A 26,611-nucleotide genomic window follows, 5' to 3' on the forward strand; every position below is an offset into this window, starting at 1 on the left:
CGAAGCTACCACCTCCGATGATACCGATCAGCGGAGAAATTGCATTTTTATCTCTGCGATCGCATTTTGGCGTCTTTGATATGAATCGTAGGCTGCTGCGCGATTTAACTAAAAGTCGGAAAAGTAACAAGAGCAATCGGAAAAAATAAACGGTACCAAAGTACTGCATTTGCCAAGGACGGTATTTCGGATCGAAGCTCAAACATCTCCAACTAAAAATCGCCCACGATTTCCTATCGGATGGAATTCTCTCGTTCTCTCACCCGACACTCGAGTTAACGCGAACGAGCAAGACGAACGTTGGGGAACTAGCTACCGCTTGAACGCCAAGTATGCCTGACTTTCGTCTCGAGTGACATCTCGCCAGAGGCGAGCAGCGGGAACCACACCAGTGAGAGATCGTCGGATAGCCGAAAGTTCGTCCCGAGTTCCCGCATGCCAGGCGGAATCGGAGAAAAAAAATCGGTCGTGACAGTTGTCCAACGATCGAATTCGACGGCGCGGGAGGGGAAGCTGAAGAAAGCCGAGGGACAAAAAAGCAGCGGCCAAGTGGCAGCGCCGCTAGGGGAAAGAGAGAAGTGGTAGCGAGAGAAGAGCGGGAGGTGACGGTGGAAGGTGAAGGCGCTGCTGCGGAGGATTCCAAGCCGTGCCCCCGGCGAGATACGAGCCGCTTGTATAGATCTATATGCACAGTAAAATTGTACGGCGGCGACGGAGGGTGCCCTGGCTGCGAGTATCTGGGTCGTACAGCCGTCCTCTCGGCGTTGCAGCCTACCCTCCGTAATTCTACGAAATTTCCTCGACGCGGCAAAGAAAAAAAAAATAGAGACTCGATCGTTGACCGCGCAGGAGACCATAGGCGTTTTCAGCTCTTGAAGCGCACGAGAGATACAAGAGGCCGATATCGAGGCGATAAAAATAACAGCGAAATCGCCGGTTGCCATCGCGTAATCACGATACGTCATGTTGTATTTGCCGTAACGTTTCACGCGAACGTTATGTTAAATGTTAGATAAGGGCACACGGAATATCGAGCGTTGAGAGAAATGCATAATGCTGTGTTCCGTGCCGTAATTGAAAATCCGTTTGTAGAGTACATAGGGTATTGAATGCGCGACCTGGAACGTAGTCGCTGCTTATAGAGTCGTCGCGTTAATGTCACTTACGTCCGAGGAGCGCGGTAAGTGAGCTATAGACATATAGCGTTTTATTCCGCCGGGAGAATCCGTAATGATCCGCGCGGATCAGTGATTTGCGGCTGGAGAGCGGGATCGACCCGATACCCTGGCCGCGGTAACGAGCTGTTACGTCGTTACGCGGTTACGTAAAAAGGATCTTACTTGGATCCCCCGCGGGAGCCATTCACGAGGAGAGTCCACGCGAGGGCTATTATCCGAGCGTCGTGAGCGGTTCGTGCCGCTGAGCGGAACCCAGTGCCACCCTTCATCTGGAACACCGGCTCAAGCCGACCGGCCGACCCGATAAATAATGAACTCCCGCAGTTATTTGTCAAGCTCACCGCGGGACAAACGAATGCTCGTCGGGGTAGCGCAGTCGTCGGCGGCCTAAATGGGAGAGATCAACGCGAGGCACCGGCTAGCACCACCGCGACATTTCTCGCCGCTTTGCCGTCAACGTTGCACGAGGAGAATCATGTCCCTTTGACTCGACTGCGAGACGAAAAGCCAACGGCACATACAAGCGAGCGATCGGCCTTTACGATTTGTCTGCTCGTTATCGATGAAACAAACGACGGAGGTGAAACGTCGAGGTTCGTGATTGAAATGGTACTCAATAGCGATCCTTAAGCGTTGAAAGGACGTGTGGGATACGCTTTACGATCAACTCCCACCTCAGAGCGTTCGCCCTAGAAATGCGAGAGTCAGCTGATTCCGATCGCGATCAGTGCAGTCACACCTCAGGGCAGTGCGATCAATCGCGCGGCGGGAGATAACGGCGCCCGAAAACACAGCTTGCGACTTCATGACAGTGTTCGCGCTTCGGGCTCGCGGACGAACGAACGTGAGGGCTTATCTCGTGCGTGGTAGCGTTGAGCAGCGCCGAGCAACATGAGGCGACGGAACAACGGCGGTTCCACTTATTTTTGCCAGGCGTCGTCGAATATCAAGCGAAACGGTCGCGGTGGTTGCAGCGAGACGAACGAGGCGAACGAGCCACCGGGATGGTGCATCTACGTGGCGGTCGCGCTCGTCGCGGTCGGCTGTTATCTCAATGCGCTCGATTGCGACTTCGTGCACGATGACATACCGGCGGTGGTGAGGAACAGGGACGTGACCGGCGAGGCGTCATGGAGCAGCGTGCTCAACGACGATTTCTGGGGTACGCCGATGGAGAGCATCAATAGTCACAAGAGCTATCGACCTTTCACCACTCTGACGTTTCGGTGAGCCAATATTTCTCTCACGTTTATCGAGCTCTTTGTTGGACTGCTTGAGAGTTAGATAGAGGGCTGACCTACTTTCGAAATGGAAGGCTTTAAGACAATGTCTGAAGGTATCGCGACGGGAAATCGAATTACTGTCAATTGTATACTTAGGTGCGCCATTATCAGATATTATTTTTGTAGTATTTTTAATGAGAGGACTAGATACACTCGTTCTGCTGTTTTAGGTATATTGTCACGCTTTGATTTGATCTGTCTCTCTGTTTTCTTTCTGCGGCTCGTTTGTCAAACTGGTCCTTTAGGACAATCCGTTAAACAGAAAAGTGAATACGATTCGGTGCACGGTCGTATACGTCCGGATGAAATAAGACGGCAAGAAATTGTCTCGAGAAACGTGTCTGGTTGCCTGACGTTCCAAACACATGGCACGACCACGTAGCTCGCAGTACCGGCATCCTTGCCGTTCTTACCAGGATATCCTGCATCCCGTTTACGTATACATGTATACACACACACACACACACACACATATATATATATATATACACACCCGAGAATATATGTGTATATATATACACATATATACCTTTATATACACGTATGTGTGTAGATACATAGACGTATATAGGTATCTCGTGCAATCGGAGATGCACCTTATGGTCGTACCACTAAGGACGGATCGGCAAGAACCGTTCTCTGACCACGACGGAAACGACCGAGCATGCGGCAATGTGTGCAGTAACGTGTCGTGTAGAGCACACGAAACTTCCCCTCTCCCTCCCTCTCTCTTCCCTCCCCGCTCTCTTCCCTGCCCGCCGATTTGATGCATGGATACCAGTTTGCCACTCCACGTGCAATACTGCATATTGGCTGGTATTGGACGATCCATCACGCCGCAAGACACCGGCACATCGCTCATCCACCCTTAACGCTCCAGATGCTGTTGCCAACTTCGACGAGGTGTGTGCGGGCGCGAAACGCGGCGCGCGCGGGCGGAACTGCGCCGGGAAAAGGGAGCAGCTGGGCGTAAGGGCGAGGGCATAAACGCCTGCACGTTTCGCGCGTTATCGGAAGTGGAACGCATCCATAATCCCCGGGCGCGGAGACGCCGGCACCGCGGCGCGCCGCGAACCGCATTCGTCTCGTCGAGAAGACGAGACTTTAACGATCCGGATCGCCACTGACGCACACGGGGCTGCTTTTATATCGCGCGCGCGGGGGGGGGGGAGGGGGAAGAAGATGAGGAGGCGATTCCTCCGATATCTCTCATTGTTGCCGCCACTCGATTCGAGCGAGGAGAGTGGTTTATGCGCGCGCGGAAAATGCGCCGCTTACGCTGACACGCGGTTGAAAGGATAAGCGAAGATTTATGTGTCAGCCGTTTAAGGCGAGAGTTGTCTACAATATTGGACGGTTGATATATCGTTACCTTCGTCGTTCGTTCGACACGAGGGCCGTGTACGTATGAGCAGATGACGAGCCTCTATCTCATTTAATAATCTATTCCAGAGCATTTTATTCCAACGAGTAGCCGCCGGAGAAAGAAATCGAACGCGCGAGCGCGCTGAATTTTCTCTGATCGTTGACAGCCCGCGCCGATAATTCCCCCTGTGCTGGCAATCGCGCTTTACATCCGCTGGCAAGCAGGTAGAAAGCTTCGGACAATTCCGCCGCACGCTCGCCTTTTCCAAGCTCATGCATACGCTCCAGTCCTTCGTCCTTCACGCGTCTCTTTTCATCGTCCGTTCTCTTTATTGCCACGAAACTCCGACGGCGTTCACGGTATGCCGCTTTGAGAATTCGAGTTCCCGGATGAAAATGCGCCGCGGCGACGCCAAAAGTCCAGAGAGTAATATTCGTGGCAGTTGACCCAACGCCTTCCGCACCGGCCACCGTGCTAAAGTTTCCGAGAGATTTTCCCGGCGTTTCCTCGAAGCACAGTAGTCGTCGTATTCTGTTTTTGCCGGCGCACGTACACTTTTATATCGTTTTATCTCGTCCATATCATCGTTCGCGGCGCAGACACGGGGCGACTACGCCTGACCCGCAGACTGATAGACGTGGGCAATCTTGTACTCAACGTGTGTGGCATATCGCTTCGTAGATCGCATCAACGATCAACGTTCTCCCTGCGTTTAATTCGCATGTTTGATCGCTCCGCCGACGTTTTTGACGCGACGGGTGCTAATTGAGATGATATCAGCTGCGCGCGCGCGCGCGTGAGGCATACGCCCTTATCGCGAAGGGATATTTGGAAAGCAGTTTACTCTACCGGGTTATTTGCTACGGCGCGCTCACGTATTTGATAGGAAAAATGGGATTTCATGCAGGCTATACGTATATTTCAACTACTTCGTTTCGATCGGAAATAATTTACGGGTGCGGTCGAGCGTGAGTCTTTGCCCCGGCATCGAATGAATAATGCTGAGAGAGAGAAAGAGAGAGAGAGAGAGAGAGAGAGAGAGAGAGAGAGAGAGAGAGAGGGGGGGGGGAGGGGGAAGAGATATCGCTCGTAGAACGATTCGTTTCCACGTATGCGAGAGGGCGAACTTTTCACGGGTTGACGATCACGTTAGATTATTACGTCCGCAAATAGACTGCGGAATACGCTCCAGATAGTCCGATAAGGGAGAAAGGCTGGATAAAATCAGATGACGCCTTATTAGCTAGCCGAGAGAGCATACAGGTGTCTAATAATACGCAACGCTCACGCTTATCGTGACCGTGTCAAAATTGGGTATCTCTAATGCAGGCGCCGATATTTATGAAACGCGATTAGCTGCGGGATACGCGCGCGCGAGGTTACTATCGCCTTGCTTAAAGCTAAGAAAATTAGGGTGGTCTGATGTAAAATTGTGGCGTGCCTGCTACCGCGTTAGCAAGTCCGGTGAAAGCGCGAGAGAGCGATTATTGAAGCTCCGCAAACATTAAATTTACCTATCCAATTAACGCGGCACACTCGTTCACGCGATATTACGTTATTTACGTGCAGTTCAATTAAGAGAAATCTCGCTCCTGTCCTCGATGCGCGCGGCGGAATATTCGCGCTCCTCTATTACGTTCTTCTCTAGCGGATTTATCAACGCATCCTGTGTACTTTGATAATACACACATTGTACACCCACACGTGCTCTCGCTCACCAGAGCCTTTGTACCTGTACAATGACGATCGATATAATCGCGTTCGGCGCAAGTTGGAACTTATATCGTTTCCCCGGAGATTCTTCTTTGTCTCGTCACTCGTGACCACGAGTAGTACTGGTCGCGCTTTGCGGCGACAGCTCGTGGCCAAAAAACCGTGACGGTGAATATCCACTGATTTTTCCGCGATAGCCAACGGTCACAAAGCGTCATCTGAATTTGATCATCTCCATTTGGTTTGTCCGTATTGGAACACGAACCGCGAGTCCTACTATCTGTCTGCTAAAAGCTTCCTCTCTCTCTCTCTTTCTCTCTTTTTAACACCAGATTTTTTTATATCTCGCTATTTATTCTCGGATATTAAGTGGTATCAAAATCGTATCGAAAAGCTAATTCGGAAATAATGTTGACTAACGGATCATTTAAGATTTCCTCATAAACGATGTCTCTTATTGGCTCGTTCACGCGGTTGTTAGCATTTTACTGGCATTAAATCACGATCAGCGACTAAGTCCGTTAGGCGTTAACCAGTGATTTATGAGTCGGCCGACAGTGGCAATGGGCCACGCTTTGCGGCCGTCTCCTGTGAGGGAATAATTATTATTAAATTACTTGACCAGGACGCAACGTGGTGGAATCTCGTTCCGCGGCGCTACTGACACGCATGAATGATTGCGCTGCAAGCTCTAATTTAGACGTGTGATATAACTTTGCATTGCGCGGCACGTACGCCTCGTATTCGATTACGCCACGATCCGCCGACTATGATATTTCATTTAGTCTTGCGATTAACTCTAATTATCGAGATAAATATTGAAATGTCACGTTATCATTATCAGTATTTGATTTATCAACAATGCGACAAAGTGGCAGCGCATATCTTTCCGTCAAGGCAAAAACGTGTCTTAAAATGGTAACGTTGTTAAGATAATGCCATTATTTTGCTAAAAATATGAATATGTAAATATGATTTTATGTTACCGGTTTTATGTAAACTTATCTAATTGTATTTTGTTCGAAATTATATTATAATAAAGATATAAATATACAAAAAGATATGGATTTTGCGAAAAGTTAAAAATTTATATTTATAATAAAGATAAATATAATTTGTTTGTTCTGGTATAAGCTTGGAATGTTGTACTTTTCTTTTTTAAATAAACAGCCGTATTTCTCGTCAAGAAGAGCTTGATTTCGTATCACATTAATATTACCGTCTAATCTGGTTATACTGCTAACGCATTTATCAACACAAAACCACGTAGATATCAATGTGTGCATTCGTGGCTTGATGCACGCGATGATACGCTTGTATTTCGGCACGAGTTCAAGGGAGAGATATCTCATCCGAGTGCACTTCAAAAGTGGGCATTTCCACATTCAAGTGTTTCGCGTTTCCTTCTTGGTGTTCCTCATTCATGACGAATAAAAGTTCTTCCCGTTTTATTTGAGTTATTCAGGCAGGACATAGTTTCATGAACGAACTCTTCACTTCAAGTGTATTCTAAGGCCGTCCTTGCATCGTCGATGTGAGAACGGGGCACTCTAGTTTCAAACGCGACAAGAATATGCTATTTTACATATCTATGAATAGTTCTTTCAATTCGATCGTGGCGAGAAACCCGGAGCGCGCATTTGTCTTCTTCGAGATGTACCATTTCCGTTTATTGGATTGGCGAACTTTGAGCTGTTACAGGCTACGTTACATATAAGGAAAGAATGAGATTTCGTAAATCCGAAAAGAAGAAAGCAGATCTACATCTTTTCAGCAAACGTACTGTAATAGTATATTCTTGTACTGTAAATCATGTTATCAAGCAGGTCAGATTCACATAAGGGACTGATAAATGTGAACTGAGAAAAACGCTGCTTACTTAATTAATAAGAGGCTTGGCCCATTGTTTGTCTTTAATATAGATTTTAACTTATCTAATATTACTTTGTCTATTCTCCGCACGGGATCAGAAATATTTTTGCATTGTAGAAAATTTATAATTATAAGAGAAAATTACGTAAGCTAAAAAGAATCGTTAAAAATTATCTAATTTTTTACGGTTTTTGTGAAAAGGCTTTTAATGCTACGGATATCCATTCCGACGTCTCGACGTTCTATATAACGCGCTCATTTGGCTGTGAAGCTCATTTCCGACGTAGCGAGGATTGTAATATTTCCCTTCGATTAATCGTACAATCAAATGGACGCGCGCCATTAAATTTTCGTCATTTGATAAAGCGTAGCCCCGTGATCGAGAAACGGCGGATTAATCAGGTGCAAGGTACAGGTGGTAGAAAAGATAATTCGCTTCCGCATGGACGCGTCATTGGGTTCTCGTGGCGCGCGTTGGCTGCCCCTATATCACTGTACTTCGTGCTGCGCAGTGATTCATCTAGAGCATTTCGTGACTCGTACCAGAAGCGTGCCGTGAGCAAGCGCTGTAAACTCGTCCACTCGATGGTGCACGTATATTAAAGAACACTTTTCCCGGTGCGCGCGCCCGAGTATGCACAGGAGAGCATGGTACTTCGTGGTTTGAACACTTTATTGCGCTGCTATATAGACACGGATGATTTTCATTGACCCCGATAGACAGCGCGAAAACGACAAACGTTCTCGCCGAGCTTGAGAGAATTAATTAATGATTATTTGTCTCTTTGCTGAAACTCTCATTATCATTGAATTATTACGCGCTAATCATGCTTTAATCTTCTTTCTTTAATTAATTATACGGGAACGTAATATGATTGTTAAACAGTGTACTTAAAAATATATATTAAACTTAAGATCTGGAATTCGTAGAAACGTATTATACTGTTAGCAAGTCGCTTTTTTGCAGAATAGATATAAATTACCTTTGAATGTAAATTATAAACTCTGCTATTATCTTAAATTAGTACGTACCAACGAAATTTACTCATCGGAATTATAATGTAAAAAGTATCAATTTTAAATATGATGAATAGTGTGGTAGTTAATTACATGACTTCAGAATAACTCTTACAAACTGTGCCGGCTTTAAATGTGCGTGTGCACACATAGTCTGACAGAGTTATGGAACAGGGTGCTTTGCAGCCTCCTCCGTTAGATAGTTAATTACTTAATTACGTCGTCGTAATTAGTTCACAGTTCCAAAGTCGGGCGTGCCACAGTTACCTGATTGACGTATCACCATAACAATAAATCGCTTCCTTATATGTACAAAGATGAGGAAATTTGATGAATGTGTATGTGTAATATTACAACACATCGTAACATCGTTCATAGAAATTAATTTTTACTTGTATACATATAAATACAATCATTACTTCACTTTAATTTTTTATTTAGTATAGTAGTTTCTATAATTTTTGAAATTATACAAACTTGGTCGATAATTATTTCAGCTGTTATATAAAGTATGGAAATCTCATAAAATATTATTGTATAATTGTATTTATATATATAGAACTTGTCAATAAAAAATTGATAAACCGCAAAGGATTTAATTTACAACACATAACTAACTTTATCAATGGACAAGGCCAAACTTGCATTACTTGACTCAATTCAATTTCATGCAACACCCTGAGGCTTTTAACTTCCTAAGTTAATGCAAAGACGTCAATTACTTCCTTTTGTATAGTACCAGAATGACATCTAAGAAAAGAAGACGTAAAGTGAGCCTTATACTTTTTGTAAACTATTCTTCCAGAACTTGCACATCCAGACATGATATTAAAAAGAATGACGTAATTTTCAAAGTAAATTCGAGCATCAAATTACCCGAAATAGGCATTTTGAGAAATAACAAAAAGAAGTTAAAATTCACACAAATTCACAAACAAATTTATTGTGTTTTAATTATATTTTTAATGCATAAGAATTACATTTGCTTGCCCATGTCTTCTCTTTCAACGTGCACAAATAATTATCATGATAATTATTTTAAGTAACGTCTACTTGAAGGATCAATTAACCTAGTTAATGCTATGTGATGTTTAGTCAGTATAACATTATAATTAGAGACTCTCTCGAAGGTTACGCACACATACACTTTCGTGTTTTCATCTCTTATTCTTACATTTGTATGCATTACTTTTATTTAAAAGTACGATGCTCAGCTGTACGTACATATCAAAGTAGAGAGATTTTTTCTCATCACATCTCATAGGAAATTCGAGCTTTCGTTTGAATTTCTCATCACACACAAAGGTGTCAGAATATTTCTTTATTCTCCTTTTTCTATCTCGATGGCACAAAGCTTGTATTGTTCGTAATATCCATATTAATATCGAGAATGTCAGAAACATTAAAAAGAGTTGGATATAATTATTAATGCGTTTCTATAGTAATAATGAGATAAATCTCATTAAATGTTATTAAAACATTGAATAGATATGATCGCAAGCTAGCAGGATTGTAACAATTAATTTTATACAAATCATTGTAAACTATAGTTATAATATAAAAGTTTATAATATAAAAGTTATAATATAAAAGTTATTAAATTAATAATCTTTTTTATTATTTATTATTTTTTCTTTGTTCTACTGTAATAAAATAATAGACTTTCGAGATTTTTAATTATCTTTATTCATTCATAATATTACTGAAATGTTAAATAATAATAATAAACATGCCTTACAATTCTTCGAATAAAATTATTGTTGTAATGAAACGTAAAAGATAATTGAAAATTGTTTAACTATACATTGCTATGTAAAATTAGCTACATAAATTTTTTAAATATGTGAAAGTATTGTTTTAAAATAATTAAACTTTTCGACATACAATTTTGTGCAAACAATACGTAATGTAAATGATACATAAATAATTTATATCGTATTCTTGTGTGTGGAATATATGGTACAACCTTGATAAGTAGAGACTTTTGTCTGACTTATCGGTCTAATGTAATTTAAATGGGGCCGTTAAGTCCATTACTATAATCCAGCGAATTACTCGCTTGCTATCGTATCTCTTAATGCTGTTATGAAGTCTTTATTTATTTTTACAATAATTGAATTTGTCTCGAAATAGGAATTTTGATAAGATATTTTATTGCTTATATTTATTATGTTTTCCCTAAATTATTATATCTCAATAGTAGTTGTAAAAACATAACTCATTATAATTCCAGATTCATATAACAATTTTCTCTATATAATGTCTCATATTTATCATTTTTTACATTGTATTTTCGCGAGCAATTGCTCAACGTCAGTTGTTACCTGTAACGATGTTTGCTAACGGGTATAATTTACATTGCGGACAAAGTTTCCGGTAACATCATTAGACTGCATATTAATATTAACATTAATCAGTCTGATTATTATTTATATGGTTTGTACGAGATCAATAAATGTCTGGGAATTTACAACGTCCTCGGCGCGATGCACATTGAATTTTTCAGTTTCTCACCGCTTCTTTAGTCTTCTATTTTTGCATATAAAATTGAAAACCGTGATAACTCTCAGTACAATGAACCAGTACTTGAAAGAACTAGTAACAACCACGAGGAAAAGCAGACAATGGGCAGAAAAATGGAATGCAAAAGCAATAGTATATATAATTCACAAGGCGGGAAAGAATCGCTGAGAATTTGTGTGAAATTTATACCAGTGCCTCAAAAATGACATAATATATCAATAATCGTAACGCGGCCAATATTCGCAAGATGCACGCGTAATAGGAAATTGGATTTAACGTGTATCCTACGGTCAGATCCCTCTGGCATTTGTGTTATTTTTTTCTGCCGCAGATGTGCGCGCCAGCGTTGTCTCGCGATATTACTTGTATGTCATGGTAAAGCCCAGGAGAAGTGGAATGTCATTAATCTCGGACAATCGTAAACCGGGTAACGTTAAAATATATGGCCTCTTGTCGTTGTAATCCTGGTCGCGCGTCGGTCCAACTTCCGCCTGGCGTTCCCGTTTCCGCGCAATATCGAGTCGAGCTCGGGACGAGCTTCATTAAGTATTACAATATAGTAACGACTCATCTCCCGTTATTGCACCGCATTTTCTAGCGTCATCCCCCGTCTCTTTCTCTGCTTCTCGCGTTGACTGTTGTTGCGCGCGTGGCGGGATAACAGGGTTATTAAACAGACAGCGTAACTGCAGGCACCGGGAGCAGCTTTCTTAGGGTTGGAACGATACGATGTTTATAATAGCGGGCGTAATCATGACCGTGGCATAGAAAGACGTCAAGGAGATTAAAGACCTATATCGCTCTTCGAAGTTTTATTTTATGTTCCACCTCTACAATTTTATCGGGAGTGATTTTTAAATATTGAAAATAACTTTGCATCCAATTTTGGTCCCAAGCAAGGAAGAAATAATGTGTTTTCCTTCGTGAAATAATGATTGCCGTTACATTTCGTATGAATGATTTAGTATGCATTTTGTGTGTACGTAATCCGTTTCAAATATATGATTGTAAATAAAATTATCGATCTTTGTTACTCGTTAGATCAATACGTATATAATCGGCTTGCGATATAATAGCAAACAAACTCGTAAATAAATGTTAATTTCTTTCAACGATAACTCACGTAAAATGCGGACGGCGATTAATGAATAACTCATCCATTATTCGTTCAATCATCCGACGCAAACTCGAATTATGCGCTGTAAAACCCCACGGGAATTTGGCGTTTTTCATGCGAGACTATGAATACTGAGATAATCGCGTATTGAATGAATTATGCTCTTCGATGAATTCATCAATGCATCCGCTTCGACATTTTGACGTCGATAGAAACAGAGATAGCGGGAGAGATAATTTATTCGGAGAGAATAAAGCAATAAGAGGCGCTTCTCTCGTAATAGATGTGGGCACCCTAATAGGGATATTTCCCCCGCGGAATAGCTTATTGGCTGTCGATGTTTACCACCGACCACTTCGTAGTTTCGTACACTTGGGGAAGTACAGATTGCCTCCGCTTTACCGCAAAGAGACCGCCAAAAACATGGCCCCCTCGGTGGCCTTTCCAATCCGCAAACATCGCTTCGTCCCTTGGGGAGGATATGACCACGGTAGGGAGATCGCGCGCGCTATCGAGAGATCCAAGGATCTTCCGTTATGGAAATCATCGAGACGTGACGGATACGAACGTGCCTAGCTACCGTATCCATCGACAAGCGCGCTTCCTCATCAATGCTTTCCATTACACCGAAATTGCAATAGATTAGGTAACGTTTGATACTTGAATTTCGCATCTATGATTGCGTGCTACGTCCAGAATTCGATTTGATTATCGATTGCCTCATAAAGGGGCAAAAAAAGCTTTTTATTATATAAATTATAGAGAATAGATTTTTTTGAATACACATTTCTCTTTTCTAAGCAATTTTTTACTTAAATACTTTTTATAAGATTTTGTAAGAAGCAAGAACATTTTTTCATAACTTTTCGCGTTTCTTAATCGCTTATTTCTCATTATATGTCAACAAGAAAATTCTTTGTTACTCATGAATCTGAGTGTTATAGACATTGTAAATAAAATTAATGTAATGTGAAATGTTTTAATATTTCCTAAATCTATGAGTGCAGCATAATTTATATGTTTTCGTCTTCCTACTAACTGCGATAGGTACGTTAAAAATATCGCGAGGCTGCCTGGTTTTCGGTGAAAATAGGGATAGAGTTGGGGTCGCAATTTACGTTTAACCAGCGCCGGGGCGTAATCTGTTTAAACTCCCAGAACAATGTACGAAGGGCAAAACGTTATCTACGGAGCTTAGCGAGGCTCAACACTCTCGCAAACAGTAAAACACGAGTGGACAGGAGGTTGGTGACGACGACGGCGTTGCCGGCATCGCAGCTTACATCTCGCCTATCCGGTTATTCCGATTGTTCCATTGTCACGTGAAATTCGAGTAGGGAATTGTTTGACCAGCATAGTCACTAGTCACTAGTCTTTTAGATAGACCTACGTTTATAGTCAAATATCATTATATAAGATTTCTAGAAATCTCTCGAAAGAAAATTTGCACTGTCAGTATTTTTGATTTACAAAAACGTCACTTTATTGTTTTTCGATTCCATTTGTTAATAATAGAAATTATAATTGTAATATTTTAAGTAATTAAAGTTATTTCAATCTAATATTCTGAATAACATCAAATGTCAAAGTGAAATAACTTTTAATGTTTTATTAATTATTTTAAACTGAAAATACTTATAAATGTGCAGCATTTTTTATTTTATCGTATTATAAAAATTAATTAAAAATAAAAAAATCCTTTATACATATAAAATTACAATTATATCAATGATTGAAATATTTCATTAAATTGGTGAGAGACAAAATTTGAGTGACTTAACAACAAGCAATTGTGAGGGTTATAAATGCTAAACTAAATACTTTAGATTTCGTGGCATCGTACTACGGTGGTTAAAGGATGAAATCGACGTGGTCAGCTGGATTAGGTCTGATTCGATTCTGGCGTAGCCACATGCCAAAATCCATTTCCTTCGTGGGACTCAACCATTCGCGAATTGGGCCAATATCGTCGGCGACTACTTCACTCGTAAGAAATGGAAAAGGGCCAGGAATATCACCGAGCGTGCCTCTCTTTAGAATTCCGATTCCTTGAATTGATAGTAAAATGATATAAGCGCGGAGAAATTTAACCACGTTCAAGCTCCTCGTTGCAGCTCATTCGCATGAGGAAATCAGTATTTAGGTCAATTTATATCGGTCGGATGTTGACGCTTATCGAGGTCTCTGACCGTTTCGGGTCATGTAGTAATTTTTGCAAAGCAAACTTTGTTAATCTGTGAATTAAATCTCAGATAAATTAAATTTTAAATGTATCTCACAACTCTATTTTCGCAAAAGTATATCCAATATTATATTTAAACTCGTGCTACGATATGCACACAATCGAAATGTTACGTCGTTTGTATTTCGCACAATACGCGGTAAGCACATTATGCAATTATCTTTAGTAGGTCCAAAATGCTGCCATGCGGCAAATCATAAGATCGAATTTCAATTCGTTGTTTCCGTAGAAATCTGGGATCGATCCGATCAACTAATACCAAATACATCGCGCGATAGCCTGGCGTGCTTACTATCTCTCAACACGCTACCATATCATTGCGCGCTGCAGATCTTGTACACGCACATACATGGACACTGTGCCAATACCTAATCCGAACCGGTAATTGTTTTTGTACCCTCTGTGTCAGGCAATTATCGGCTGATCCAGAGAAGCACGCGTAATCAATTATCTTACACCCGCTTCACAATAGCAACCTATCAAACGTGTCGTATTTATATGTAGTAGTTACATACAACCGTGTGACATTTTACGTTTGTTTGCATCAAAAAGTTTGCGATATTAGTAATGTAATAATTAGAAAAGCTTTACGACGCCGCGTGCAAATAAGAATACGATTCTTCACCGTGGCATTTGTGAAATGTTTCGAATTTAAAACAACGCGTCACAGAAAATGAGGATAGCGAATGAATATCTTAAATGTTTAATGCGTTTCGCGTAGCTTCCGCCAAAGGTGGCGACGATGCAATATTTCGTCGCACAATAACATCGTATTTACGTAAGCAAATTCCTCGACTCTCATCGAGAGAGCTTTCGAAGAAGAATTTGCATTCATTTGGAAGTAGCTTATATACCAGTTGCTGGAAGGCCCGTTCCTTTTTCATGCAAATTCAAAGGACTCCGTCATCCCAGAGGGGATTTCGAACTCTCCGCGTTACAAAGTAGCAGTTAACTTCCCTTTCCATATCCGTGTAACTTCTCGCCGCAACTTTAGAAATGTTAAAAATATGGACATCACCGGCGCGCGGTCTTTCGTTACTTTTCTAGAGCTTTGTCAACCGCCGTCGGCCGTCAGGGGATTTAACGACGCGTCAACGTAGTTTACAAAGCGAAAGTATGTTCTTTGCGGTAGTCGCGTCATTATAATTAAATTCGATTCACGTGGAATTTCGGTTTGGATAGAAACGGGACAATTAACGAGCGTCATTCCGAACGCGCCCAGCGTTCCGCCCGAAAACACGTGTCACCCAGTGTTGTTTCTGCATCGATCCCTTGATCATGCGCCTCTTCCTGCATTTTCCTCCAATAGATCCTCCCTCCACTCCCACTCTGAAATTTATGGATGCCGAGCTCACTAATCAATGCCAGTAAAAGTACGGTGGAATTGGAATGCCGTGGAGCCGAAGCGCAATCGAGTACGGCGGAATTCGCGCTCTCCAGGTACTGTACGGCTATCCGCGAATCACAATGAAACCGGCAATGACGTATGACATCGTTTCCAGGGGGAAGGGGTGGGGGGGGGGAGGCGGAGAATGAAAAGCACGCGGCGGCGATATCTGAAACGTGTTTCGCATGTACGCGAGAATAACGATCCGGCCTCGGCTCCGACCCGCGACCGTTGCCTCGATAATTGGATGCGCGTAATTGGCCGAAATGGAGGGAAAACGACTATCTGTATCCGTTGTTGCGTTTTCGACTATGACGTAACATCGATACAGACCCACGTTAGATATCGATCTAACGTGCTTTCTGAATTTTCATTATTTCAACAGACACAAAAGGTATTTCGAATTTGGCAAGATTTCAACATTTAACATATTCATTCAGCGACTGATTAAAGCTGTAAGAATTAGTTCCAATGTCTACAGGCGCGGCGCGATTAATTCATTAACTCGAAGGTACACGGAGAGTCGATTTATGTACTTTTCGGAAGAGAGCGTCGAACGCGATCGTAGGATGTAAGTCCACCGCCGCGGACTTTTTACGATCGTGTATTTATGTATATAGGAGGATTTAGACTACCGAACTTCGTAGATTATGCTAACGAGCTTCTGTTCCGATGTCCATGGCATCTTAACGAGCCCCGCCGCATTATAAGTTCCGGGGAAAAGTTCGGACTTCGTTTAGAAGCCGAGACCGTTTTGCTGGAAACGTCACACTTACCGGTGTTCCCGTCGTCGCGCCATTAAGAGACATTATTCCGACGTTATCGCGCCATCCACTGCCACGAGTATCGTTATATCTGCTCGCCTCAAAACTTTTCCGCCGTTAAACAGGTCGATTCGAACTCGGGCACTGTAAAGATCCTTGTCGTGCCGCATAACATGCCATTCAGGCCGGTCGGAAGACACTGGAACGCCGACGATGTGCTTCGATCTGCAAAGATAGAAGCAAAAATGTAGGAGAGATTCTCATATGTGGATATGTTACGGATAAGATCGGGACGAAGAGAAGACCTCGAAACTACAGATTCCAGTAGATCGAGTCTCTCGGTGTCGAGCTAGCTCTTTAAATTTTCCGTATTTCCGTGCAACGTGCGATTTCCTGGCAATCGTGTGCTTACCTAGCGTCGTCACGACAAAGAGATTCCTATTGTTCCTCGTCGTACGTAAGCAGACGCGAATTATCTAGCGATACTGAAACCTTCGCATATAGCATTGATCGATTTATGATTACGTATCTAGCCCTCCTGTTGTATTTATCACTCGTGTAATAAACGACGTTACATAAGCTGCGCTATGCGCTATGTGCTGGCGTGAAAGATTTTCCGCCTCGCCGCGAGTGAACCGGCGTTTGCTGTGCACTTTTCAAAGTAAACTTTTCGCGGCGTCAACAGCTGTCGAGAAGTCCCAGTGCGAAGTAATGAATTTCGCGAAGACAGCCCGACTTCGGCTCTTAAAGCGAGCGAGGGTCGGCAATAAATCTCGCAGGGCTGCCCGGCATGCATCCAACAAATCTCGGCGCGCGCGCGGCAAGATTTTCCCTGCCGGCAATTCGAAAAGTGGAGTCTCGAAAAAAAGCTCTCACACCCCCCCTTTCTTTCGTTCTTTCTCGCGCGCGTTCCCGAAACTCCGCACTCAATAAACCCGGATCGTACGGACGCAATTCTCTTTTCGTTTCGCTGACCGCACTCCCGAAACCCGCCCTTTTTTTTTTCAGATTTTTCGCAGAGAGACGTGCTCTGTTAGAGAATAATTTTCCAACGTTAGAAAATTGTATCGTCGATATTGCGTCGACAATGAATTCTTGCGATGCAACAATTTTGGCTTCACATAGCTGGTGCATTTTTGGAAGGTTTCAGAAAATTCCTACTGCATCGGTACATGCCAGCTATGCTTCGATTATGCGTCATGAATTTGATTAATAAATGAAATTACGCGCTTATACACACACGCACACACACACACACACATACATATGTATATTGTTATAACAATAATATTCATATATCAACGATTTTGAATATTCCTTTATGATATCTCGATAGAAATAACTTGGATTTATCCTTTTTGATTTATATAATGGCTTTCAAAACAAAACTTTGAAGCAGATAAACACTGCATTATTGCATAACTGCCGTAACAAATGGTAATAACAAGCATTTAGTTGTCGTTTTCAATGACCGTCGCCAAAGTGTAGCAATTACAACGGATAAAAAAATATAACATTGTAACAAAAGAAGTATCATATTTATTCGAGATATGATTTCAACAAGCACGTTTAAAATCAATTTCTCTATCTCGACAAATAAGATACGAAATTAATCAATATTTTGATTTCATTTATGAAGACCAGTGGCGTACGCGTTGCGTATATGTGCCACATACGTTATGGACGTGTTGATCACATGTGTACGCAACAGCAATTTCTATTCGACTAGAGGAATGATCATTTTTTTCGGCCACACCAGCTGCGCGAGATCGCTATTTTTCACGGCGGAAGATTTCCAGACGTCGCATCCGCACCGAGCACTTTCATCCGGTTTTATGATGAAGAAGCGCCTCGGCTCGTATCGCGTTCTCATTAGAAAATGTTTCACACATAGCCAGTAATGCGTTTATCCGTTCGTGTGTGTTCGAGTTTACCGGTTGTACAGTTATTAAAGTCTCAGAACAAAAAATTGACTAGTTTATCTTTTCCTAACCCGAGAATAATCCCATTCTTTTTTTTTTGGGCTTAAATCACCTAGGATAACTTTTACATCCTACTTAAAAGTCAACGTTACTAATTGCATATTGTATATAACATGGATTGTTATATAATTTATTAATATCTACATTATGTATTTTCTCAAAAACAACTCAAGAAAAATAAAAAAACAAATTTTGGATCGGTAAAAAATTTACTGCGAGCTTTTTCCGAAGCTGGGAAATAAAACACTTCAGTCCAATGTTTGCATACGGATGAATCTACCTTGAATTTTTATGCTAATTTTGTACATGAGATTCACGGCGTGAAAATCATAAAATAGACATTTCGGAGGCTAATGGGTACTTGACCGTCGACGAAACGGCAGGGTGATTATACCGAGATCGGGGTTGGAAAGCATAATCGCGGCGTAGGTGGCTGCAAGGCGCAGGCAACGAGCGACGTTCGTGGTCCCAAGTAAATCGACCGAATCGTAACCGCTGGGTCAGCGTCCTGACGGTGCCTCCTGCTGGACCGCCGCACTTACCATCACGCTTACGAGCGCTTCCATGGCGCCGGCGGCACCTCTAATTAGCCGAGAATTACCTACATTGTGCTGCTCGTGCCCTTTCCACGCAGTCTGCCCCCAACTGTCACTTGCAATACTAATTGTCGCGATTATTAACTATGATATTCTGCTGTTCGCGTTGATAGACGATGTACGGGTTCACATTATCCGGCTGTCAAATTCAAAATATACAGGTGCCTTTGCGTAAGATGTAGAATCAAGCACGATCAAGTTGCGATTAAATCTCGGTCGAATGAATTTGGAGCGTTCATGAATTTATCAGCCTTCTGACGCAAAATCGTACGTGTAATCTCCTCTGATTGGAAGCACAATAGGGGCTGCAATTCGTAATTTATCAACGTTGCTGTATTAATAAATCTGAGTATTGAGGAGTGTTTTATATAGAGATATCGATAAGCAAATATTTCAATTGATTCTTTATAATTAGTCGCAATGTATTGATGTTGCATACGTAGATGTTAATTTAGTGCAACTAAATTTGATTGATTGCAAGTGCGCGTAGGAAATTAATGAAAACGTTACTGCGATAACAAAATTTTCCTTCCGTATGTGTGTGTGTGTGTGTGTATGCTGAAATCGATACATACATGCACAATACGAATAACATTGCAGATATCTCGACGTAATGCACGTAGTTCGGCGATAAAGCATAACTGCATCGCGTATAAATAACCACGGAGAATCCGAGCGGGACGAGAAGGGTAAACATTGTATCTCTTCTTAGCGCGTAATATACCGCTTATACAGTTATAACTTGCGCATAAACGCTTCGACGGTTTTGTAATTTGTGGGGCCGGGAGTTGGGTTTAAGAGTTATGTCTGCCGCGTTGTGTATTGCACCAGTAAGTGCTGGGGCGCTGGAATTGCCGCGTAAAGGATTTAATCCTATTTCGGATCGAGTACATTAACGGGCGCGGCTGTCTTCGCGCTTTATCAAACACTTGATTCTATTTATTAAAGCACGCTTTATCGCGTGACTTTGCGTTTCACTTTACGCGCCTCGACGCAAGCTCATGTTAGGCGAAATAAAGATGGCGGCAGGTTGCTGCATATACAGTCGCTTAAATAAACAGAGATATTAATTAGCGACTATTAAAAAGCGCACTCGACTCACTTTCGACAGAATATTATGGCTCGCTTTTCTGACAACTAATAATCTTTCGTGCAGCGATAGCGCGACTGAGAGAGAGAGAGAGAGACGCAAAGGGTATTTCCACGCTGTGGTTTTAATATTTCGTCAAGAGCAGAAAATTTTCACCTGTGATGTGTTAGCTTTTAATCAAAACGAGCGCGGGTGGTTCGAAGAATGCTCTGGCGGGTGGAATATTATTATGCAAGCGTGGGGTGTGATACGTTGAGCGCATTAGCGGGAACTGCTTGCTGCCTCTCGTTAACCGTGCCCGTACTGCTCTTTATTAACGCACGCTTTACACCACCGGTATTTACGAAGGTTGTCCTTTCGCCTTAGTTCGAAATATTACGTAATCCCGTTGAGAAATGGCGAGGTGGAAATTATTTATACCCGACAGCGCCATCCCGACGTACTCGAGGAATAATGCGTTCAGAGGCGTTTTTAGGTACTTGCAAAGCGCATCGTCCTGCGAATTGATATATTACGCTGAATCGTTTTACCGCTCGGGTTTTATCTACGGTAGCCCGCCGCAAAACATTTCCTGGCATTAATACAGCCCTCGAACGAAGAATCATCCCCGATCTCGCGGCAGGCGCCAGTATATGGATCCGTGTTCCTAACATTACGATTTTCTAAATTGTAGCACCGCGCCGTACGAAGCTTACAAAGTTTGATAATTTTTAGAGACTTGAAAGAGATATTCGATCTAAAAAAAAAAAAAAAAATTTATATGCACTGTAAAAAATATGTGAAATTACACAATTGGAAGTATGTTAAGTTTTCTAATTTTTACATTTTTCTAAATTATATAAATATAGTTATGAAACAATTTTATAATGTAATTTTTACACATATTATATTCATGTAATTTTACATATTTTTTACATATTCCAAACGTATGAAAAAAGACAAAAAAAAACTAAGGTATATCTTGAAGTCACTTTACAATAACGTAAATAGAGTTGTAGGTGGTTACATGTATATTTCTACTAATACAGATTAGCTTTAATCACTTCTTAACTTCCTTTTTATTATTTTTTTAAATTTTGAGAATAAAAAAAATCGAGCACCACGCAAGGTAAATTACGTTGACAGAAAAATGACAAATACAACTGCGCCTTACAATATTTTACAACCACCAACTACGTTTACGCTATTGAGAATACACCACATTTTCTTTAAGGAACATTCTTTTTTATCTCTTTTTGTATACATAAATTCTGTAGAATGGTTATTACTTAAAGCTTACAGCTCGATTAGCAGTTTATATTCTTCTCATGGATAATTTCTTCTTTTTTAACTTTTTGCGGTCGACTTTTTATATTGAGTTGGACTTTACATCGTTTGAAGTAGCCTACAAATAGTTCTTCAAACATTTGATCTGTAATATTATCTGTATTAATGCGATTGCAATCGGTAATTTATATGTCTTTAGGATGTTTATGAAATTCTTCAAGTATAATAAAAATTCTTTATTCATGTTAAAAATATTTAATCGTCGCTCATTTGCAAGAAATAGTTTCAACTTTGAAACAAGGTAGGATGTGTGGCAAATCTTTTTGACCTCAAAAAATCAAAAATTAATGTAAGAAATTTTTGGGGGAGATTGATCTGCACGCTGCGGACACGATTCCGTCTCACTTTTAGATCTTTTAGCGAAATGAACTCGGCGATGTGCGAGTTTTCGAGACTGGACGTAAATCGCGCTCGTCACGCCCGGCGTGCGGGCGATACGCGCGTGATTAAAGCCACCCGCGATCTCGCGTGAGGAGGACCGCATTTTGGCCGTTTATCTCGACGTGTCGTTTAAAGCTGTGAAACCGGCTTAGGCGCCGCGGTGCTTTACGGTGGAAGATAAAGGGGTTGCGCGTACGTGTTTTGCGTCGGTGCGGGACGTCGAGTAATCATGTCGCGCTGCCTCTCTCGTCACTCTTCCTCCACTCGCGCAGCGCCCTTCCGCGCCCTCTCCTCGCCATGCCCTTCCTGTGCATCCATTTCCCGGCATTTCCCATCTCCGCGCGCGGCCGCTGCCGCGCATCACCCTTTTCCTCCCCCGATCCGCGGCGCGTCGAAAGATTATGCTTTTACCTCCGACGTCGGTCCATCCTCGGACACCGTCACAAAGGCGTAATCAGCGACGTGTTACACGCGGTAATGGGCGAAAGGAAGAAGGAAGTGACCGCCACTTTCAGGCCCGTTCCACAAAACGGCGACAAAAACCTGGTCCGGCCATTATCCCGGAGTTCGGGAGACCGGCAACAGTATCGTGGATGAGCTTCAAGTGTTACGTGAGCAGAGTGCTATCTCGTGATTTCTTGTCTACGCGCGGGTTCTCTATCCTATTAAAGGTACGCGAACCGAAGGTTTATGCACGACGTGCTTTTATGTTTTCCTTTCCAGGATAAGTTTGCGCTCTTGTATATCCAGCTACACAGGAGTTCGTTATACATAGCCGCGTTATATTATTATGTTATATTATTTTGAGGATAAATAGTAATTTCTCGTGGAGAAACACGGTATTTAGAGAGGGGGATTGAAACTGCTATAATTTTCGAGAATATGTAATAATTTGCGATGCTTACGACGAATAAACGTATAAGGTTATTTTCGTACGTTTAGAGAGCACCGCTTTTTGAATAATGTGTGAAAGAGTAAAAATATTCACTGAATGCTTTTTTTACGATCCGCGAGACCCCGATTGTAAAGCAAGTATTGTACCGAAATTGTGCTGCGAATAAAACACTGATTTGGAAACATCTCGCCTCGCTTTGTATTATTCTATATAATTAATAATCGTCAATGCGGCGCGAAGTTGGCGATTATACAATACGTACCGGGGGGAAGCGGGGAAGGGTATAAGCTCGACCATTCCGGGATCACGTATGCACGATCACAGTACTTGCATCATGAATAATTTCATTCTCGTTTACATGCAACGAGTGAGGTTTCATAAATTATATCAGCGCACTTTTCTCTCTTTATACAGCACGGCGTAACGCGTTCGCGTTTATATGCATCATCGTGGCAACATGTGTCTACCGAAGGTACTAAAACCCATGCCCATTAAAATGGACGTGCCGGCTAAAAGGGTTCCCGGAGAGCCGGCTGCTTTCTCCTTCCTTCCACCTCCACCTTCCGGCCCGCTAAAAGACGAATGCAGCATCCCTCCTGAAAAATGCATTCGTTCCTTCGCACACACTCGCGCGCACGTACGTCCGCATTGCGTTCCTGCCGTCTTCGCGTGGAATCCCATTCGATTCGTTCGTGTACACGTATACTTTTCCCTACGGGAGAGCATGCGCAACGGATATTCCTCGTTCCAGACTTTTTCAACGACGCTCGAGTACCGTGTACGACGTCTAGTGCAAAACGAAATTCTCTAAGATACGATTATAAGTCAACGCTAACTATCCGTCATAACGTGGCTTTTTAAAAAAACAAGAATTAGAGATCGAATAAAACATCGACGAAATATAATATACATATATGGATTAATCTATTATTTTTCTTTAATAAAGATTTTATCCCTGTTTAGAATAAAGTCATACTATGCTTGAATAGTCGACAATAGAATATTGCACTATTCTTCTTTTAACAGAACATCTTTCAAGTGATTATATAAGTGATGGAAGAAATTCGTTTCTCACATTATTCTTTAAACTGCTTTCTGTTCTTAAGAATTCAACATTTTTCGACCAACGTAATTACCTGACTTAAATATCCTCAAGTTATTGTAAACAATTTTGAAAAGCAGAGTGAAAAAGATTTTCTCCTTCAATATCTTCTAAAAGATATTTTGCTAGAAAAATGATATAACCGCACTGTGATTACTTCAGCATTGTGTGACCTCTTATTCCAAATAAAGATAAAGTCTTTATTAAAGACAAACGATGGGTCAGCTTTTTATCAATAAAATAAATTTCTCAAATGTTGACATTATTTTATCTATTCCCTAGTATATATTGTGTTTTCTCGATCAACAATATCTAAAACAATAAATATAAATTGATCAATAATATGCAAAACTAGAATTAATAGCGTTTAATGCAAAATTAGAATGGATCGCATGATATTTATGATTATGATTTGCAATGTATATTGAATAAATTACACATATATATTGCGACATCGCATATTGTTTTTATCTTTAGATATCTATTAATCAGTCATCGCTGTTTTTGTAATGCAAATTATTAAACAGCATAAACTATTACAATCTAAATATAATTATCAAATAGAGTAGTATGTTGTTACAATTATTAACAAATACGACGCGAAATAGCCGTATACGCTCATTATACATTTAACGTAGTAAATGCGGCTCTTTGATAAAATGAGATATTGTAAATAGGATCGTGGGATCTATATTCTGTTTATAATCGCGATATCAGCTGTTACCGCTAATATAATAAACACGTAATAAAAGAATTTAATTTTCGCTCCATTTCGCGATCGGCGTGGTGATAGTCAAATTGCGATATCCGCGCCTTGTGTCAAACGGCACGCTGGCCGGTCTAATTACAGGATTAAATTTGCCGTGAATTTCCATCTAGCGAAAATTCACGCCGCGTCCGTGATTTTTGATTACGCGCCGGTGCTGTGCGATAACGTTCGCAAAACGGGAGGGCGGGACGTAACGCTGCGCAGGTGAAATCGTTCGAAAGAATTTATTTCACCTGCACGAATGCACACTCGCGCACCCTCGTACCACGTTTATCCCAGGCGATCGTACGACGTGCGATAATCGTGCCCTGTAATAACAATTGTATTGTATCGCGTGTAACGGTATTTCGGTTATTTGTTCAATTTGCATCATCACTACTTGCATCGATCCGTTATCGCATAGGTCTGGCATAACTCAGCATGTAGACGGCGCAAATATATTCCGAAAAACACGTATGTATATGTATATATATATATATAGTCAGTCGAGCCAGTTGAGAAATTTGTCGATTTTTTCACGCCGTCGTATAAAGCCGGTCCGTGCCGGCACCGTATCGTTGCGCATGCACGTAACCGGGGCGCGCTCGGTCGTTTTATTTTACAGCCGAAAATTCCGCGCGCTGCACTATCGCTCGAGCGAAACACAATTATGAGATGCTTCAGTGCGTACCGATGTTTAGTCCGATATTGATTCGACGCCCGCCGCCTCAATCAATTCGTAATTTCGCGAGCGTTACGCGCGGCCCCCATGCGCCACGTTTACGCGCCTCGCGCGTATCGCTGCACTGTGAATTCTTTTGGAATCTTGGCGCGGTAATGAAAAATATTTTCACGGTGCTTCTCGCTCGGAGCGTCGCGAAAACAACGCGTCGCTGTTGAACGAATTATTTCCGAAACAGTTTCTCCTCTCTCCCCGGGTCGTGTCTGACACGTACGATCGAAAGAAACGCGCCCGGGTCGAAGCCGTCGACAGCGAAGTCGAGCGGTTTTTGCGGTGACATCCGACACGAGTTTCGTGTGTTTTCATCCGTAGTGTGGGGTTTCGCCCGATGAAATGAGAATGGAGCACCGGGAGGAGTAAGACGCGAATTGGTTTTCCCGGCTCATTTTTCACGCGGACGTCCAACGGAAAATAGACTGTCGCCATGTGGGCCGACCGCAGTGTCGCACACAATACTACACGTTCGCTATTTCGGCAAGTCACCCGTTTCAATCAAGCCTAGACGTGAAAAGTGCGCTGCGAGTGGTCGTCGGGCGAAAACGAAAGGCGGATAGCGTGGTTCTTCGCGGTTAACGCGAAACGCGGACATCGCGCGGGTCGTTACGGCGTTGAAGAAGGTGAGAAAGACGCGAATGGGAAAGCGACGCGAAAAAAAAGGAGATCTCGACGACTCGTACATCTGTCATTCCGGTGAAGCCCGGTCCGTTGTCGGGAGCACGAAAAAGCGAGAAGATTTCGGTTTTTTGTACCAACGGAAATAGCAGTTCGTTCGGGACAAATGATGGAAGCGGGACAAATGAGGAGCTTTAAACCGTTCCATTGTATGCAAAGTATTCGACGGTTGCTGTAAGAAATGTTTACCTTGATAATTCTATTTCTATTACGGCCTGTATTTCTATTACTTCTGCATCAATTATAAAGCGTAAATGCTGCGAGGCGAATGTTACTTCGAATATTATTCTCCCGCTCGTCAATATGGTACCACAACAGTGCTATTCTGCATTTTAATCAAGTTGAAACAAATTTCAAAAGCTTTCTCCATATTTACATTCGAAATAATAATGTATTTAAAAGCCCGCTTTTATATACGCGCGTCAGGTAAATACACCGGGTAAATTTGTATCGCGAGAAAACAGTTACGTGAGAAATAGCGCGTTGTCTAAAAACACTTAAATAACGCTCGCGCGAAAACAACCGGACCGTATTTTTACTGCGCCCCTTCCTGGACACGATTTACGGCCGATCTATTTCCGCGCCAAGCGTAGAATCATCCCGGCGGGTATAATT

General features: G+C 42.1%; 1 protein-coding gene across 2 annotated transcripts in view; it reads left to right on the forward strand.

Annotated features, from left to right (window-relative positions):
• The first annotated feature begins 2,037 nt into the window (after window positions 1-2,037).
• The window catches only part of LOC105836443 (protein O-mannosyl-transferase TMTC1), a 106,649-nt gene continuing 82,075 nt past the window's right edge, over window positions 2,038-26,611 (forward strand). For both annotated transcript variants that reach the window (XR_003626045.2, XM_028191722.2), the window contains exon 1: window positions 2,038-2,404. Coding sequence is in view for 1 of the 2 variants with exons in the window: in XM_028191722.2 (XP_028047523.1) it covers window positions 2,070-2,404 (335 nt within the window). In the remaining variant the exon portion in view is untranslated. The remainder of the gene's footprint in view (window positions 2,405-26,611) is intronic.

Source organism: Monomorium pharaonis, chromosome 1 (genome assembly GCF_013373865.1).
Source record: "Monomorium pharaonis isolate MP-MQ-018 chromosome 1, ASM1337386v2, whole genome shotgun sequence".
NCBI classification, from domain to species: Eukaryota; Metazoa; Arthropoda; class Insecta; order Hymenoptera; family Formicidae; genus Monomorium; species Monomorium pharaonis.